General features: G+C 39.3%; 1 protein-coding gene across 1 annotated transcript in view; it reads left to right on the plus strand.

Moving 5' to 3' along the window:
• The first annotated feature begins 2,757 nt into the window (after positions 1-2,757).
• The window catches only part of LOC145994265 (protein takeout-like), a 46,699-nt gene continuing 31,027 nt past the window's right edge, over positions 2,758-18,429 (plus strand). Inside the window, exon 1 of the mRNA XM_083130369.1 lies at positions 2,758-3,144. Coding sequence (XP_082986495.1) covers positions 3,057-3,144 — 88 coding nt within the window. The 5' untranslated portion in view covers positions 2,758-3,056. The remainder of the gene's footprint in view (positions 3,145-18,429) is intronic.

An 18,429-nucleotide genomic window follows, 5' to 3' on the forward strand; every position in this document is an offset into this window, starting at 1 on the left:
GCTTTGTAAAACTAATAAAGAAGGATATAATGAGACGGGAGGTTGAGGATAGGACATGCCCTTCACCGTCCGCGGTGAACTTGACAAGTCAAGAATAAGGTCAACGATCATTAGACAGCGTTTGTGACGTCACGATCGGATGTTGTTGAGATGCCACGAATCATTCAAGTGCGTCAGAGGCAGTGCCAGATAATTTTGTTCGATCGACCGTCTTTCGTGTTCCTCTCTCTCTCTCCAATGAGCTTTTCCCCTTTCTTCGTGTCTTAGTTTATATTTTCTCTATGTCTTCCTCTTCTTTGTCTTACTCTGTATGTTCTCTGTCTTCCTTTTATTTCTCTCTCTTCTTCCACTTTTTTCCCTTCATATTGTTCTCAGTATTTCTTTCTTTTTCTCTCTTCTTCCTACTTTTTTGCCTTACTTCATATTCTTCTCACTTGTCTTCCTTTCTTTCTCTCTTCTTCGTCTTTCTTGCCTTACTTTATAGTTTTTCTCTTTCTTCCTTCTCCTTGTCTCTCTTCTTCCTCTTCCTTGCCTTACTTCATATATTTCTAATTTTTCTATGTTCTCTTAATTTTTCTTCTTCCCCTTTTTTGACTAACTTCATATTTTTCTGTTTTTCTTCCATTTTCTCTCTCTTCTTTCTCGCTTTTTGCCTCACTCTATAATTTTCTCAGTTTTTCTTCCATTTTACTCTCTTCTTCCTCTTTCTTGACTTACTTTATAGTTTACTCTGTCTTTGTTTCATTTCATTCTCTCTTTCCTCTTTCTTTGCCATACTTCATATTTTTCTGTTTTTTTCTATATTCTTCATATTTTTCTAAGTTTTTCGTCCATTTTTCTATCTCTACTTCCTGTTTTTTGTCCTACTTTATAGTTTTCTTTCTTCCTTTCCTTCCTCTCTCTTCTTCTTCCTTTTTGGCCTTTACATTTATCTTGATTCTTCCATTTCTCTCTCTCTCAATTTCAATGAGAACTGCCACCGCCGTAGAGTTAGGCAACACACATAACGAACTGCAAGGACTTGAGTGTTTCAGGATATATGCGTCCCATTTTTATTGCCGCTGTCTGTACAGTTGTCGTAACTGAAGCGTGGAAGAGATATTTGCATACGACACTCTCGGTTTTTCTTTTTCACTCTCATCCTGTGACCTTCAAAGCGCCACGCCCTGTATCAGCATTTACAGTAGACGAGAACACTGTGCGCAAAAGCTTGGTCACTTTCCGCGCTTCTGTTTTCACGTCTGAAGGTGAGCAGGAAGTTCGTAGCCACGAGCGCGGACCTGCGAGAGAGCAAGTTTCGTTAACAGCCAATCATTACGCCGAGAGATTATTACGCACTTGCACATGGACGTGTGGATCCTTCCTACCTGAACACGACACAGGCAAATGATTTATTTTGGAACTTGCTGGAAAAATATTGAAAAGGATTGAATATATTCTAAACCAATTAACGATTTGATGGCATTATGTTGAGAGAAATATGTTGAGTAATTTGAGGTTACATGCTCAAACCTCGAGTACAAGTTATTCTTTTGTTTCAGCATTCGAGCCTAATCACTTCAATCCCTCCCTCTGTTCTGTCCAAACCGCCCGCGCCAAGATTCTACTCAGCGACCTTGTACTGTAAGAGTTCTCTTTGTTTCTCATCTCTCTCCTCTTGTTGTTGTTATCGAACCTCTTCCTCTGCCTGTCTCTGTATCGTCACTCTTCCTCTTTATCTTCCCTCTTTCTATTTACCTCACTCCCCACTCTCCAAGTTCACTCTTCGTCTATAATCCACACTCTCTGTATATACTCTGTTTTTTCCTCTGTCTAAGTACTTTCTCCTGTAAATTTGAAGAAATCCGTCTCTGGTATAGTAAAGTGTTACCGAATTGACAATATAGAGAAAGTCTGTAATTTTGTTAATTTTCGTTATACTAACTAATTTTGGCCTCTTAATCACGAATCTGTTGTAAAAAACCGGGGTTCACGTCTGGAAATTGTACATTTAGATGAAATATTGTTCGTTAGCCCAAAAGACCATCCACGGGTAGCCCCACAAACCATTGACGTTAGCCCCAAAAACCATCCACGTGTAGCCCCACGATCCATTCATAGGCCTGTTAGGTTAGGTTCCATTAGCACTCATTTCACCCCTAAATTCATCGAAAAAATAGAGTTCGTACTAAAATTGAACATGATAAATCATTTTCTTCTAAAACAAAGGCGTGGTTGGAAACAATGACAGAAGATTACATTTTCGTTCGTAAAACTACACATATACACCTATATATATATATATATATATATATATATATATATATATATATATATATATATATATAAAAATCAATCAGCTTCTCTTCAAATTTCCAGACGTGACCCGCAGTTTTTTACAACAGATTTGTGATTAGGAGGCCAAAATTAGTTAGTATACCGACAATTAACAAACTTGGAGACTTTCTCTATATTGTATATTCGCTCCTGAAGATGTACCACATCAGTATTTTTCAGGAATTTTGAAGTTTCTTTTGGAACCTACTTCAGGATTTCTCACGCCTAACTTAAGATTTTTAGAGCCTATTTAGGAACCTAGAAGCACACTTTCTAGAACCTAAGAATCCAAGGTCTAGCTATGTCTCAAACGGGAGTAGGTTTAGCACTTCCCGATAATGCAGTTCTTCGTTGTAGCCGAACACGAGAAGTCGCAATGTCAATCCCCTCCCCTCCTCTGCCTCGATCAAACTTTCACGGCCAACCACAAATGCAGTTCAGAATGCTGAAAACTGGTTTCCCGCGTCTCTCGCAGCTCCAGTTCTGGCTGCAACCGCTCCAGGCGGAAGCACGTGACGTCTTCTGAGTCAAACACCTTGATATTGACAATGGGTCGCCTGCTTACGCACCCGCACTTACGCAAAAGCCTCGCCTCGCTATAGGTACCCGCCGAATCCTTCATTGCAGATTCTCTTCAGGGACACTTGTCTCGTACTTAAAGTGCGGACTTGACTTTGCAGCTTTCGTCAGAGCCTCACGTGCCGTGTGGGAAGACTGTTCAGTGTTGGAAGTTGTTAACAATGGGAAGCGGTGCCGTTGTTCGCGCTGGAGTTGTGTTGTGCGTGTTTGCCACTTCATTGTTGGGAGGTTGCAGTGACGTCGCCTTACGTGAGTATTGGACTTCACCATTCTTTTATCTTTGACATTGCAGATTCTTTAATTATTTTGATTGGGTTTATTTTACATCGCTTTTCTACCACTGCTTTCTATCGCGAAGATGAGGATGGGTGATGATATGTTGAAATTGATGAAGGGGCACTTACAAAGAACACTCATGCCCAGGCCGGGATTTGAGCCCGGGACCCATGATGTCGTAGCGCACTATGCTAACCACTCTGCCACAGAGATCGGCATCGTCGTAACGTTCATTCACATTATTTACGAAATGGATGGGAGTTACAAAAATAAATTGAAGAGGGTGTCAGGTCATTAATATGAATAATAGAAATAATAACTACTGTAAACTAGTAAAAATAAAGCCATAAAATTCTGAATTACGTATTAGCATCCGGCCCCGGTGGCAGAATGGTTAGCACAGCGCGTTACGGCGCCAGGGCTCCTGGCTTAGGATCGCAGCCTGGCCATAGGTGTTCTCTGTGGATCTCCCTTCATCAATTTCGGTACTACTTTACTATACCGGAGTTACCTTGCTAACGTACTAAGCCAAGCGTCAGGTTAACCTTGCAGCAGGTTTTATGTATCAATCCGCGCGAGAACTGAGCTCAGAATCTTCCGTGCCAGTCTTTCCTCAACCGCCGAGCTGCTTACATCGGAGACACTGAGAAAATCTACAGTATTGCCAACCGCACAACACATCAAAACCCGCATGCATGTCAAGTGGATTGTATTTTTGCTTCTCTTTGTCTCCTGAAACATAACATTTTAAAAGTACTTTCTGCGCATATATTATTTAATAAATGTGTCATTTATATAAGAGCGAAACAACTTCTAAACATGAGAGCATGTGTGTATATTTCGAGCACGCAAAAATAAAAATAAACAAAGATAAAAGTAAACAACGATAGGCCCCTCTTGAATTTAATGACAAATTATTGTTTTTGGTTTAGAAAGAAATAGATTTATGAAAAACTTGGTTGCTTCGTTCGCAATACATCCGTTACTGTAAGACACACGCACTTCAAGTTGTACCACCAAAAAAGCATGATTTGTTATTGGTGATATATACAATCAGGTGCATTGTCTGTCGCTATTACTCTGGTTTCAATTTATGAATCACTTCACTAAACCAGGATTCAAATCTTGGTCTGTCTATTTGTTGCTGATAATCACTCTTCCCTTTCTTTGCGCGGAACAGTAAATATGCGCCTTCAACAAAGCTTTCATTGCCGCCAGTGGGTGAAACAATAAGCCTCCCCCTTCCCCTCATCGTCGGTTTCTTCAGCCCTGGCGGTGGTTTTGCATGGTGGTATCCTTCCATGGTTTATTCCCCCTTCCCCCACTCACCGAGTTGAAGGACGTCTCGTCCAAATAATAAACATGTTTCTTCTCACTGCGATATATTTTAATACCGCGGAGATTCTTTTGTCGTCAAACAACAAACAATCGTTTCCTCTTGCTAAACTCAAACCGCAAATCATTCAACACCCGTGATACAATTCGTGTGCACATTGACGGCAAATCACCTCACGCCCTGTTTTACTTTGATCTTGTTGCCGCAAGGAGGATTATGCATTTAAAACAACTTGCTTGACTTTGAAGAACATTTCCTTTCGGATGAAGCCCAAAATAACATTCGGGTAAAACCGCGCGCTGAACAGGAGATTCAGCCATTCTCGCCGCTCTACAATAAACATAGGGTTAAAATAGTGAGAGGTGCAACACTGGTATCAGCGATTTCACGCGCTCTGCAACGCATTCAGTCTCGCTCGACTCGCTCTAAAGTTTCAATGTTTCTTCAACGCATTACAGATTCGAGTTGGCGAATCTGCGGTTCTAAGTTCGTCTGCACAGTGATTGCAACCAATTAAGTCCATACCTGCTAATCAATGTATTATTTTGTCTGTATATTACAAATTAAATAACTGTTTTCTTGCAAGTATGCAGTTGTGTCGGAATAGAACCCGTCTCAGTGGAACTATATTCTTGCGCGCACGTTTGGATCTACATATGCTAAAACCTGCTGCAAGGTTGACCTGACGCAGGGCTTAGTCTGCATTGAGGAACATTTCTTTTGATGAAATAATGAAATTCTAACGAAAATAATGTATATTTCTTACATTAACGAGTACTTACTGTTATTCCTTATTTCCCACAAACCATCCACGGGTAGCCCCAAAAACCATTGACGTTAGCCCAAAAATTCACGATAGCCCCACGAACCATCACGGGGACGAGGTATGACTACTAGGTTAGGTTAGGCCAGTTAGGTTAGGTTCCATTAGCACTCCTTTCGTTCAATTTAGCATACACGGACAATACGAGAGCGTATTGTGCTCTCGTGCAGAAAGCAAATGGCGGCAGCAGCAATAGCGCGTCTGAAATAGATTTTCCTAGAAAACCACATGCATTCGCATTAAAAATAGATCAAAACTACATTCCCGAACATCAACAACGCTACAGAAAATGATTTCCGTAAGTACTTTCTCCTGTAAATTTGAAGAATTCCGTGTCCGGTATAGTAAAGTGTTACCTCAATTTCATCATATCATCACTCATCCTCATCTTCGCTATTATCCAAAAGTGGCTGAAAGAAGACGATAAATACCACATATAAACAACATACTGCTACGTTTCAGACGTATCAATGTGATGTGATGAGAGTCAACCCTTTACCATCCTCTGTAATTCCTATTTTTCATCAAAACTTTTGTCGTAGATACGTAAGTGTCCTGGTAATTGACTTGTTGTTTTGAGTCCACTTTATACACAGATGGGCTAATCGGGACTGGGCCTACAGTTTAAAGTGAGATCTTAAACATCACACGTTCTTTAGTCAAAAGAACATGATTTAACTACCAGAGCAAATAATAAGTTCACATGAAAGAATCGAAAGCATACACGTGATGTCTCTCAGGGTATCGGGTACTATCTCTCTTCGTTGTCCAAACCAAATAAAAATCCAAGTTAAGTTTGCACTAAGAAAAAGGAAGTCTATTTTACTTCTTTGCAAACTAAATACTTATATTTCTAACATATAATCCATGTCACTCAAATAAATTAAACTTCTTATAATTCAACTTGATCACTCTATTTAAAAAACCGAGCCCGAACTTCTAAGTCAAGACAAAAGACACTCGTAATTGCCATGGCAACAGCTCCTACCAAGATAAGTATATACAGGTTAGTCACTATCCTGACATTATCAGTGATAGGTAAATTACAGAAATTTATATTAAAGAACAATAAACATTTGCACAAGAGAAAAGATAATTAATAACAATAAATATTAACAATAAATATTTGTGCAATGGGAAAAGACGTGTCAAACACTGTGCCTCCAGCGGATATCGAACCCAGGACACTTTGATTACAAGGCGACGATGTTACTACTACGCCATCAGGGAGGCCCACGTGTCTTCATCTAGGTCTGTAAAATAGCACTATAACATTTATTGTTCCATCCACGGAATGGAATCATAATTTTGGGGATCAGATGGAGCAAATATCCTATAAGAGTCTCCAACTGTAGCAGGTGCTTGACGAGGCCAATGAAACCAGTCTCCTATACTACTTCTTCTTCTCTCTATGTATAAGAATGTATACGTCATTGCTGTAGATTACATTTATTTAATGTTAATACAGTTTGCATGAGCATGTGCTAACAGGATGAGTTGCATTCCCTTGATTAACAAAAGTTAATGTAATTTTGGAATTCAGCAGTCCACATAATGTAGGCTACCAAGTAATGATACGTGTCTAATGATTTCAGTCTAGAGCAATGTAATATTTAAAAAAAATTCTAGAAGGGCCTGGGGCCTGGTGAGCCCTTGTCTGGCTACGTCGGTGTTTCGTCTATTCGTTGCTTTTGCATTATAAAACATACATATTTGGAGTTCTCTCATTCTAACAAATATTATCATTTTTTTCTTATACAAAAAACATTTAATTTTATTTATTTATTTTACTTCGCTTTTCTGCCACTTTTGGCTAATTTGCGAAGATCACTATGAATGGTGATAAAAGGATTATCACTCATCACAAAGACTATACTGGTCGTGAGTCCAGACGCCACAGCCTAGCCAGTCTTCAAATTGAAGTCCAGGGTGTATTACTGTATTATGTGGAAGTTAGGCAGGCATTTGGTTTTCTTCACAAAGGGTATTCACCTTCAAGCCTCTTCCTCAATTTTAACATTCAAAATACAATTAAAATTACACATGTTAAACAATTGGACAGAAAATGATTGATTAATTATTAATTTTGGCTAATTGCAAATATTGGGATGAGTGATATGATGAATGGACACTCACAAACATCCATGCCCAGGCCTGGATTTGAACCCGGGACACCTGGCGTCATAGCGCGATGTGCTAACCACTCCGCCACGGAGATGGCACCTAGAAAATGAATTTCACGTAAATTATGCAGAGTATTTATAGCTCACGTAAAATGTGCTTCCTCTGTTTGTATGTGTGTCCGTGCGTCCACGTATGGAAACTGTATAGTTTTTATTTTTAATTTTATTCTTTAGTTATCTTTTTCATTGTATTTAATAAAAAAAAGTGACGACCGTAATTAATGGTTAATCAATGGCATGAGTCCATGTTTACAAACTGTATTACTTTATTTATATTTTTGTTATTTCACTTTTAATTTTTAATTGTATTTATTTAATTGCAAGGAGAAACAATGGCTACTGTAATTAATGCTTAAGTGGAAGAGAAGGCATTAATGCATTAACTTCGTCATGTAAACAAAGTCGTAAATAATAAATATTTTTTGGCTATTTATAATCTGCGTACATTCTGTTAGGGAGGTTTCGACCAAAGCGAGACGTGCCACTTCGAAACGAACCTTCACAAATAAATGCAACATTTCATATCGAAGCGACATGACAGGCTGCACGTGTCGCTCGGACTGGGTCGTTTTCTCAGTATCGTGCATCGTGTCACCTCGGTCTTGTGGTCGCGCATTCACAGTGAATGCAGACTGTAGCAGCCCTTGTCGCTTATCAGCCGATGTAAAATTCCCCCGTCGCTTCTGTCTGAAAGCTCACTTAGTTTCGCAGAGTTTCTGAAATGTCAACGATTGCTTCGATGAATTTGCAAATACAGAACGATACCTTGTTTAGGAACAAGTCCAATGTGTGAATTAACTGAAAGGGTAGGGGGCGAAATAAAACTATTTTTATCCCTGCAAGGTACGTTTTTACCACCCTCATATGAACTGGAATTGAAAGTATATAGTATACCATTTCTTCACTATGTAACAACACGAAAAATCATTCGTATCCATTAATGGCCCAGTCATCAAAGATTTTCCCGTCGAAAAGTATGCAGCCTTGTGGATTAAAGAAGGACACCATTCTGCAGCTGACCTACCTCACCAATCCAAGACCACAGACTTCATCGCATTCCAGCAACCTGTTTTCCACTTCAGTTTTCGTGGCATAGTGCTGATACTTTACTTGCATTAAAGTGCTTACAAGAAACTTGTAGTTAGGTTTGGCATAAGTTTGAACTTGGTCAAGCTTGAAACGTTCATGCCTGTATTTTTATACTACTAAACGTATTATTATATTTATTAATAATAACTTAATGATACTCAGCTGTGAACGATGTCACATGCCAGTTTCGACGACACAATGAAAAATGCAAGGAAGAACTGTTTCCCGAAAGCGACGAGAGATGGCAGCACGCCATATAAAGAAGAGCAGAGTTCATTATAGAAACTTGGAGCGGAGAAGAGCGATTATATATATTTTAGTAAATGAAAAATACATAAAGGAAGAGTATAAAACTTATAGATGAAGTAAATAAAATGTTGTAAATAGACAATTAAGATAAATAGGAATATGCTCGTATATGAAACAATTAGGAAAGCTAATAAGTGAGCAAATGAATTCAGAAATTGTATCTCTCTCCTTTTTGATTTTCTGACGAGGAGAATATCGTAAGCTTTTGTATTTGTCCGTCCCTCGGTGGCGCTGTGTCAAATTAGACGCCCCGAAGCACTTACGGTTGCGCTTCTTATTAGACGCACTGGGCCATAGGCAGCGCTTGCTGTTAGCGATCCTGGGCTATTCCCCATTTTGGTCGTTACATAGGAGGTGGCGCTATTGTCAGTTTAGACGCCCCTAATCTTTCGATAAATATAACTTGTGTTGTTTATATAATGCCAAAGAAAGTGAGCGCATATATGTAATAAATAAGATTACGCTTTGAAAGGAAAGACAATAAATTAGAAGAAAGAAAAGAAGAATAAGCCTTCTCAAAAATTAGAAACAAGAAGAAGGATTTTCCTAAATAGAAAAGAAGAAGAAGTATTTTCCAAAAATAGAAGAAAGAAAAGAAGAATAAGCCTTCTCCAAGATTAGAAAGAAGAAAAGAAGAAGAAGCCTTTTCCATCAAAGAAGAAGAAGCCTTTTCCAAAAATAGAAGGAAGAAGAAGAAGCCTTTTTCCAAATCAAAGATAAGAAGGAAGAAGAAGCCTTTTGCCAGAAATTACGACAAGAAAGAAGAAGAAGATTTCCTTTCAAGAAGAATATAACGGACGTAAATTTGGAATCAGCATATATTTCAATGTATATACAAGCTTCGCTATATATTTTCTCTGTATTGTGTATAGTTTTTCAGAATATAGATCCGCATTTAACTATATCCTCTTGGCTATAAAACGCTTTTTTATTTGGAATTCTCGAATAAAGAACCTATCCCCCTGAGATTAAGATATCTGTAGCCGTGGTAAATAACATTTAAATACGTACCCCCAAAGGACGTAGCAACGATGAGACTCGGTGAAGTACACAGACTCCTCTCAGGTACAGGGATAGTGTTAAGCAAAGACAATGCTTCACAGCACAGAGAAATAAAACCACATTACTGAAGTATGTATAAACTGAAAGGTTTTATTCTTTATTTATTGAAATTATAATGCAAATATACTTGAGACGAAGGCGAGGATTTCGCTTTGGCGATGAATTGACTCAACTAAAACGCATAAACTCAATGCGTCGCTATCGGCATGCCTATGATCACATAGACCTAGCTTGCGCCCCGAACTACCCCACCAAGAGATATGCAATAATAACTGAGCTAATATTTGCTCTTTAGCCTTTTATTTCCAAATTAATTATTAGGCTAGCTTTATTATTTAACGTAGAATGGTTGCAGTATTGTGCATAGCATCAATGCATGGCTATAGGCGTACCTATGGTCACATAGGCCTAGCTTGTGCCCCGAACTACCATACCAAGATGTATGCGCACACCGAGGAGTTCTTTTAAATTTAAAAGCTTCGTCGATCCGTGGCGAAAGTGTGATATTTCTTACGCGATATCCTCGCTTTTATACTATTTTGGAGAACACAGATTCAAGTACAGATGAATCACTCACTATCTACAAAAGGATACTATCAACAGAACTGACATCTACACATGTATAGAAATACAAATTCACATAGTGCACTCTCGCAAACATGAAGATACATTAAACTACTCATAATAGAGCATAAAATACAATAAACCTTAAACAAAAGTTATACATTACAAACAAGGTGCATTATTACATATAATAACGCAACATTTACGTGTCCTTTCATAAAAATATAATATATCAGTGACATATTTTAAAGTTGTGACGTCACATAAAAATATTGATCATATCAAGTTTTTGGTGTTACTACTCCCGATAATATTTTTTGTGTATTAATTTGATATTTGTTAAAATGTAAAATACTAAGTGTTTCTAAATTATGTTTAAATGTCATCATAACATTTAGTGACCTGGGTTAGAATCAAGGTACTCAGAACCGCGAGGAAATAGTTTAGTTTACTGAATGGGTAGGTTAACACATATAGTCGGCGCGCTGGCAACGTTAACGATCGGCTGGCTTTGAAGTCCACGAAGCGCGCCCACCAGCTGCAACAATCACATTCAACGCAAAGTGTTGCCACACATCTACTCTACGCCACCTTGTCCCTCCTCGCACAAGCACCTTCCCACGGTTTTCACATTGAAGTTGCAAAGTACGGCAACAGTGTATCCGCAGCCATGTGACCGAGACTCCACATGGGGTAGACGAGCAGAATGACAGCTGCTCCCATTGGCTGAAGGTTGAGTGTGATTGGACGAAAACAACTCGCCCGCTACTTATCCCCACCCATGTTTGTGGCGACGGTTTTCTTTAGTTCTTCGACGTTAACGAAGTAAACGTGTGGACTATACATATTTGCATACCCAAGAAATATACCTCCCGAAATGAAATCACAAACATATTACTGAGTGTGCACCACCAAAAGCAAAAAGCTTAATTCGCACAGTGAACAAGTCTGAATTTGGAAAGATTTGAAATACAAACACACACCATTGTCTTTAATTATTGGGTGAATCCCCACAACCTTCTGCTTTCTCATTTTCCCATGCTTTTCTTCTGAAGCACATTCCCACACTCATTAACTGTAATGCCGTGTCTGTCAGACATTGCGAAAGAAGGAAATTTTGAACTGAACACGGGTGACTTTTTGACGGTGAAGCAAATGCAAACTTGATTACTTCTACAGTAGATCCCTCTTATATCAGCAGTTCCTTTCTTAACTCTAGCTTACCCGAGGAGGGACAGTCAGGCCCATCACATCTATTTTATCGATTTCTCAAATCTGAAATTTTTATAAAAAATTGTTTCCCACAGTGTTTATAATATTTCTGTGTTACTTTTGTTAATAAAAATGCACAATGTGATAGGAGACTAAATGCACTCAGTCGCCATCTTTGAATGCGTGACATTCGAGACACTCAAGCCAAAGACAGTGTACAATTAGTTGGTAATGATGGTAATTTTTGTAACTATTATAATTAGAAATCAACTTCACCACCTTAAACGACAAGCATTACTGCAAAATTATTGATTTTTGTAAATTTTAGTGAATGGTAAGGTTTGGGATGCTCTTGCAATTATCGGTTATTATTTTTTTAATGACGGTAATTTTTGTAATTATTATAATTAGTAAATAACTTCACACATGAAATCAACATGGAAGCAGTGATTCAATAACAAGATGGTTTCCTCAATTCTAATGATTGATTTGGTGTTTTAAGTCCACTTTATGCACAGTAAAGCTAATCGGGACTGGACCTACAGTTTAAAGTGGGATCCAAACCACTTGTGCCTCCACTGTATATCGAACCCGGGACCCCTTGATTACAAGGCGACGACGCTACCACTGCGCCATCGGAGAGGCCTCAATTTTAATGATAAACAAATGTGTGGGCCTGTCAGCCCCCTCAGGTAAGTAAGTTTCTCGTACTGCACGGGGAAGCTAGGGTTAAGTTGGAATGAATACATGTGAGTGACAGGATTCGAATTCCACGGCACCGACCACCGTGGCAGAGTGAGTGGTTATCACAGCGCGCTACGACGCCAGCAGTTTCGGATTCGAATCCCGACCTGAGCATAGGTATTCTTTGCGAGTATGGGTATCTTTTCATCAATTTCACTATATCATCACTCAAGCTCATCGTCCCGATTAGCCCAAATAGGCAGAAAAGCGACTTTAAATGACAAAAAAATAAAGTAAAAACTGGGATCCCATACGTTCTGGAGTAGTTCATTTCTAATCTAATATTTCTCGAGAACAACTCATTCTCTGGAAGCTATCAATCCCAGGCACCTGGCAACCCATTGGACGAGAAGAAGAAAGGAAAGGAGATAAGTAGCATCGATGAGATAGTTAATAAAGTAATTGCAGTCCTATACTGGGATATAAAGAGGGGGCGGCAACCTTTGCTGAAGTCAGCCTAAAGTCAGCTTGTAGTCACGTAGTACGCCTCGGTACCTTCTGCAATGATCTGGACACACATCGAGCCCAAAATGAACCCTGGAAAGTGTCTTTATGTGAATGTGTGGTCCAAAATTTGCTTTTTTTAAAAGCAAGTCACCTCCAGTTGGGTGCCAATCGACTTAAGATTTGAAAACACCCCACCAGGGTTGTTAAAGGTCCAGCAACCCATACATTATATAGGGTTTCGCTGCAGGACCGGAACCTTCTTCCTCGCACAACTTAAATTCGGTCCAAGTTGCGAATTGTTTCATTGAAAAAAGGTTCCTGGACCGTATTTAAATTGATCGGGAAAAAGGTTCTTGGACCGAATTGAAATACTTTACAGACAGAAAGGTTCTTTACGGTCCAAAACCTATTTACGCTTGATGATTTTCTCTCCTGGACCGGAATGGGGTTTATTTAAAATTCCTGGACGTTTTACAACCCTGCACCCCCACACGAAGTTTGAGATCCTAGCAACATTCTCCGGTCGTGCCACAAGCATTTTTATTTTTCCCCATGACAATAACATGCCTAGAATGTAGGCATCCTTGCCGAACGTGCTCTATGACTCTCAGAGAGCAGCTAGATCATCCCATGTGCTGACATGTCGATAATTAAAATTTCCGTCTATTAATCAATCAAATCAAAACAATTACTGGGAAACTCCAGTTTTCTGGTACACATTATCCGATTAGCCCGTCACGCTTATTTTCCCTTTGGAATTCTATTTTTTGTGTTATGGAGTGATTCTCTAATGTGCAACAGCGTGTGTAGAGAAGAATGTACGTTGCAACAATTGAAAGAAGCGCTGGCCTCGCACGAGCAGCGAAGGACCGTTCATTCATCACCTTCTCTGTTACGGTCATCGTGAGAGTGGGATCTCCCGCCTCCAGACAAAAGATTACGCAACGTGAAGATTCAGGTGGTCAGCGACTCTACTGGATCTCTGTCCACATCAAGTAGGAAGATGATGTAAACAAAGTCACGTGATCTTATTAGTTGATTTCCAGTGATTGGAAGTAACTACTACACTCTGTCTCGGGGAAGTGTGGAGCAATGTCCCGCATAGCGATGAAAAAGAGGAGAAAGCGAGTGGGCGCTGCTTCAAACGGTTGGTAGCTGCTCGAGTCACTACTATCGCAGAGACATGTTTTCGTTAGTTTCCTCCGGAAGAGATTGATTGATTAGTTCATTTTACTTCACTTTTCTGCAACTTTTGGCTAATCGCAAACATGAGGATGAGTGATGATTAGGGCTGATCCGATACCGATATATCGGCCGATACCAGGGGTATCGGTATCGGTAACTATCGGTTCATATTTTTGCACCGATACTAGCCGATACCATTGTTTTTGAGTCGCTAGAAGCGCGGCCAAAACCAAAATTTGTTCCTTTTCAAACGTTCGTACACCTTTTCTAACTTACCTTTGGTTTTGAAAAAAATACAAAATAGTTGTGCATTTGTTTAATGAACCTCTACTCAAGTTTCCGTGAACAGCAAGTACTTGACGCAATGCTTCTGTTTAGTTCTCTTTGTTCTTAAGGATACGGTCTCCTGTAACAATAACGCCAATTAGGTCCCGAAAGCCAACGATGCATCTGTGGGTAATCCTTCCACTTTTTTTGGTGTTTACGGACATCTCTATCTCTCCCCCTCTCTCTTTAGAGACTTCCCGCAGTCAAAACACACAAACACACATACATTTTATATATGTAAATATGTATGTATATACACCCCCCCCCACACACACACATATGCTAACAGCAGACGTTGCTCGCACACTATTGCCTATACTCTCGTGTAGTCAGCTCCTCAGCCGAACAAATAGGCCGAGATAGCAAGAGGCAGAGGTCACTCACCCTTCCAGAAGGGTGCAGCGAGCTAGCTGTGGCAACCGGGCTCGCTCATTCGCGCACCTGATTGGTTCTCGCATACAAACCACCATATTGTCGTCTGCTGCAAGCCCGCGAAGCTATCTTTCTAAGGCCTCATGGAGTATAGTAAGAGTTAGTTATTTGACAAATTCCAATTGTAACTAGTTACTTTTAAAAGCAAGTTGCTCTAACTGTAACGGCGTTATTTTTTTTGCAATAGAAGTAATGTTGTGAACAGTTACTTTACGACACATTTTTAACTTGAAACGTGGGGAAGAGCTAAATTTGACAACTCTGTTTCCACCTATGTGTCCTCTCCGGATGCGAAGGTGAAATAATTGTCATGGAATAGAGTAGGCAAGGAAGGTATGCTCTGTTGCTGCTACTTTAGAACAAATAAAATCAAATAAAGTGAAATAAAATGAAATGAACGATAAGCAAAGCTCACTACTTGTGTCTTCGTTAATTGATGTAGTAACCCAGAAACATAATGTATAAAGACTTATATGGGTTATATATAATTTCATTACAATTAATGATCACTAATTTTGTGTAATTTTCTTACAAGAAAATTTCGAGCAGAAAGTAACTGTAAAAGTAAGTTTCTTTTCAAGTACAATATCAACTGGGTTACTTTTTAAATTAAGTTACTGTAACGCAGTTATCTTTTGAAGGAAGTAACTGCAACTCGATTACTTTTAAACCAGGTAACTGCAACTCTGTTACTTTTTAAACCAAGTAATTGCAATTTGGTTACTTTTAAGCCAAGTAACAGCAACTCAGTTACTTTTTAAACCAAGTAATTGCAACTCAGTTACTTTTTAAACCAAGTAATTGCAACTCAGTTACTTTTTTAAACCAAGTAGTTGCAACTCAGTTAGTTACGTTTTAAACCAAGTAATTACAACTCTGTTGCTTTTTAAACCAATTAATTGCAACTCAGTTATTTTTAAACCAAGCAATTGCAACTCGGTTACTTTTAAACCAAGTAATTGCAACTCTGTTACTTTTAAACCAAGTAATTGCAACTCGGTTACTTTTAAACCAAGTAATTGCAACTCAGTTACTTTTTAAACCAAGTAATTGCAACTCAGTTACTTTTTAAACCAAGTAATTGCAACTCAGTTACTTTTTATACCAAATAATTGCAACTCTATTAATTTTTAAATCAAGTAACCCAAACTCTGTTACTTTTAAAATAAAGTAACCGCAACTCACTTATTAAACCAATTTGTTGGTATGAGAGAATGAGCGCTGCTTGTTGCTTTCCCTTTCTCCACATATGGCGTCACAGTACATCCCTAATTTCGTGACTGCCAGTGTAGAACCATGATGCTGAAAATCAAACGTCAATAATTCAATACTTCCCTATTCGATCCAGCCTAGCAGGTTACCCAAGGCTGAAATTCCAGGAAGTTTCGCAAATCTTCCGCAGTCTTTGGAATCTCTTGCGCAGATGTCAGAATGCAGCAGGAGTGTCAATAATTACTCATTAACTGTGGGAGAAACTAACCTTAGCCAACCACGACCTTGGACGTTGGAAGATTAAGATCCACACACGTGTGACCTCTGGCATGTGGAATGTAGCAAAACTCTGCACAGGTTTTTCCATTGTTCTTGCTGATAAATAACTCGCAGTATTCTCTTAGTTAAAACAGGTCTTACTTCATACAGAAGTACGTCATAACTGGCCTTCGTAAAAGTGTATAACAAAAAATCAGTGGTGCGTCATTAAATTTAATACCGCTAACTTCCACCTTTTCAATGATTGCCAGATTACACTTTTATAAGTGTAGCCGAGTAACAGTTACGTTGCTCAAAAAGTAACTCGGTTACAGTTATTTGCTCGAAAAAATAACTCCGGTATATTTTTTCTGCTCAAAAGGTAACTCGGTTACAGTTATTTTGCTCAAAAACATATCTCCGGTATATTCATTCTGCTCAAGAAAGTAACTCCGATATATTTATTATGCTCAAAAAAGTAACTGTATAGTATTTTGCTCAAAAGTAACTCTGTTACAGTTATTTACTCAAAAGTTTACAGCAATTTGCTCAAAAACTTTGGTATACTTATTTTGCTCAAAAAAGTAACTCCGATATATTTATTTTGCTCCTCAACTCGCTTACAGTTATTTGCTCAAAAGTATCTCGGTTACAGTTACTTTGCTAAAGAAGTAACCGGTATATTTATTTTGCTCAAAAACGTCATGTGATTTCATGTGGCGGAGAGAAAGAATTTTGGTTCGTTTGTTCTTACGTGAGCTTGTTATTAATTGAGTACATTTTATACACATTTTCACACTTGGTAGTATCGTCTTTGAAACGAACAATATGAACGTATTTTGCCACCATAACCAACCAGACGCTCGAGGGCAGAGAGGGTCAAAAAGTGTAGCGAACTAGATGGGGCTACTGATGACTGACAATGCTGTGAAAGGCTACAGTGAGATATTGCACCACATTAACAAATGTGTTTTCAAAAGTGCAGCAGTTCATGGGCACTGCGTGGGCGAAACAGAATTTGTTTCTGTACGTGTGGTGAATTCTATCGGCCCAAATTTGTCCACATCAGGCCCAATTTGCTTGTAAATGACTGCCCCTTCTCACAGGTGGTGGCCGCGGTGGCTCAGTCGGTAACGCGTCTGACTACCATGCTCAAGGTCCCGGGTTCGATCCCCGGCCGGTTCAAATCCGGGAACTTTTCTAACGTTGGAAGCGGTCCCGGCGCCCACCCAGCGTCGAATAACATGGGTACCTGCGGGAAACCCTTGGGGTAAAGGTGGTCAGGTGCTAATCACATCACCCCCACTCACGACCGGATCAAGAAAGTGTGGGGCGTTACCCCCACACCCTCTATACGCATTCATGGCGTGGTGCTAAGCACAGGGGAGCACTTTACCTTTTTTTTTACCTTCTCACAGGTGCTAGATTACCAGTCCGACGCTGACAGTAGGTAGAGTACAGTCACGGACACTTCTGGCTTGTAACGACCCTATTGAAGAAGCACTGAAGCAAGCCATCCATGTCTGACCACCAAGCGCCTTGTGACTAGACAACCCAACCAGCATTGCAATTCTGCGGCTTATATACCAGTCACGGGTATACATCTCTGTAAATTGAGTAGTGATGCCAAAGAGAAATACGAGATGAAGATTGTCTAACGTAATGTCTCGTGTTCTCGACATGGAATAATACTCGGTCCACGTTACGTTCCATTATTTAATGTTGTTTGGGAACGAACCTGACGGACTGGGTTTATATTTTCACTCCTTGCATTACAGTAAATTCCATATTTTACAATTATATTAATGCTTTGAACGAAAATAATACCCAGAAAAACATCAAACACACGTTCACACCACTCTTCTCACACACGTGCACGTGATAACAAACACACAAAACTAAGTTTTAACTTCCAAGTGAATGTCCAAATAACAGTAAATGGAGAAGCACGATGTGCGAAACATGGGATTTTTCACAGAAAGAATTTGTCTATTTGAGACATACGTGGTTTCTATTAATAGACAATGAAACAATTTTGAGAGAAATTAACATGCATTTTCGTCTTCAGGTGTTGA

This window comes from Lepisma saccharinum, chromosome 10 (genome assembly GCF_977018435.1).
Source record: "Lepisma saccharinum chromosome 10, izLepSacc3.1, whole genome shotgun sequence".
NCBI classification, from domain to species: Eukaryota; Metazoa; Arthropoda; class Insecta; order Zygentoma; family Lepismatidae; genus Lepisma; species Lepisma saccharinum.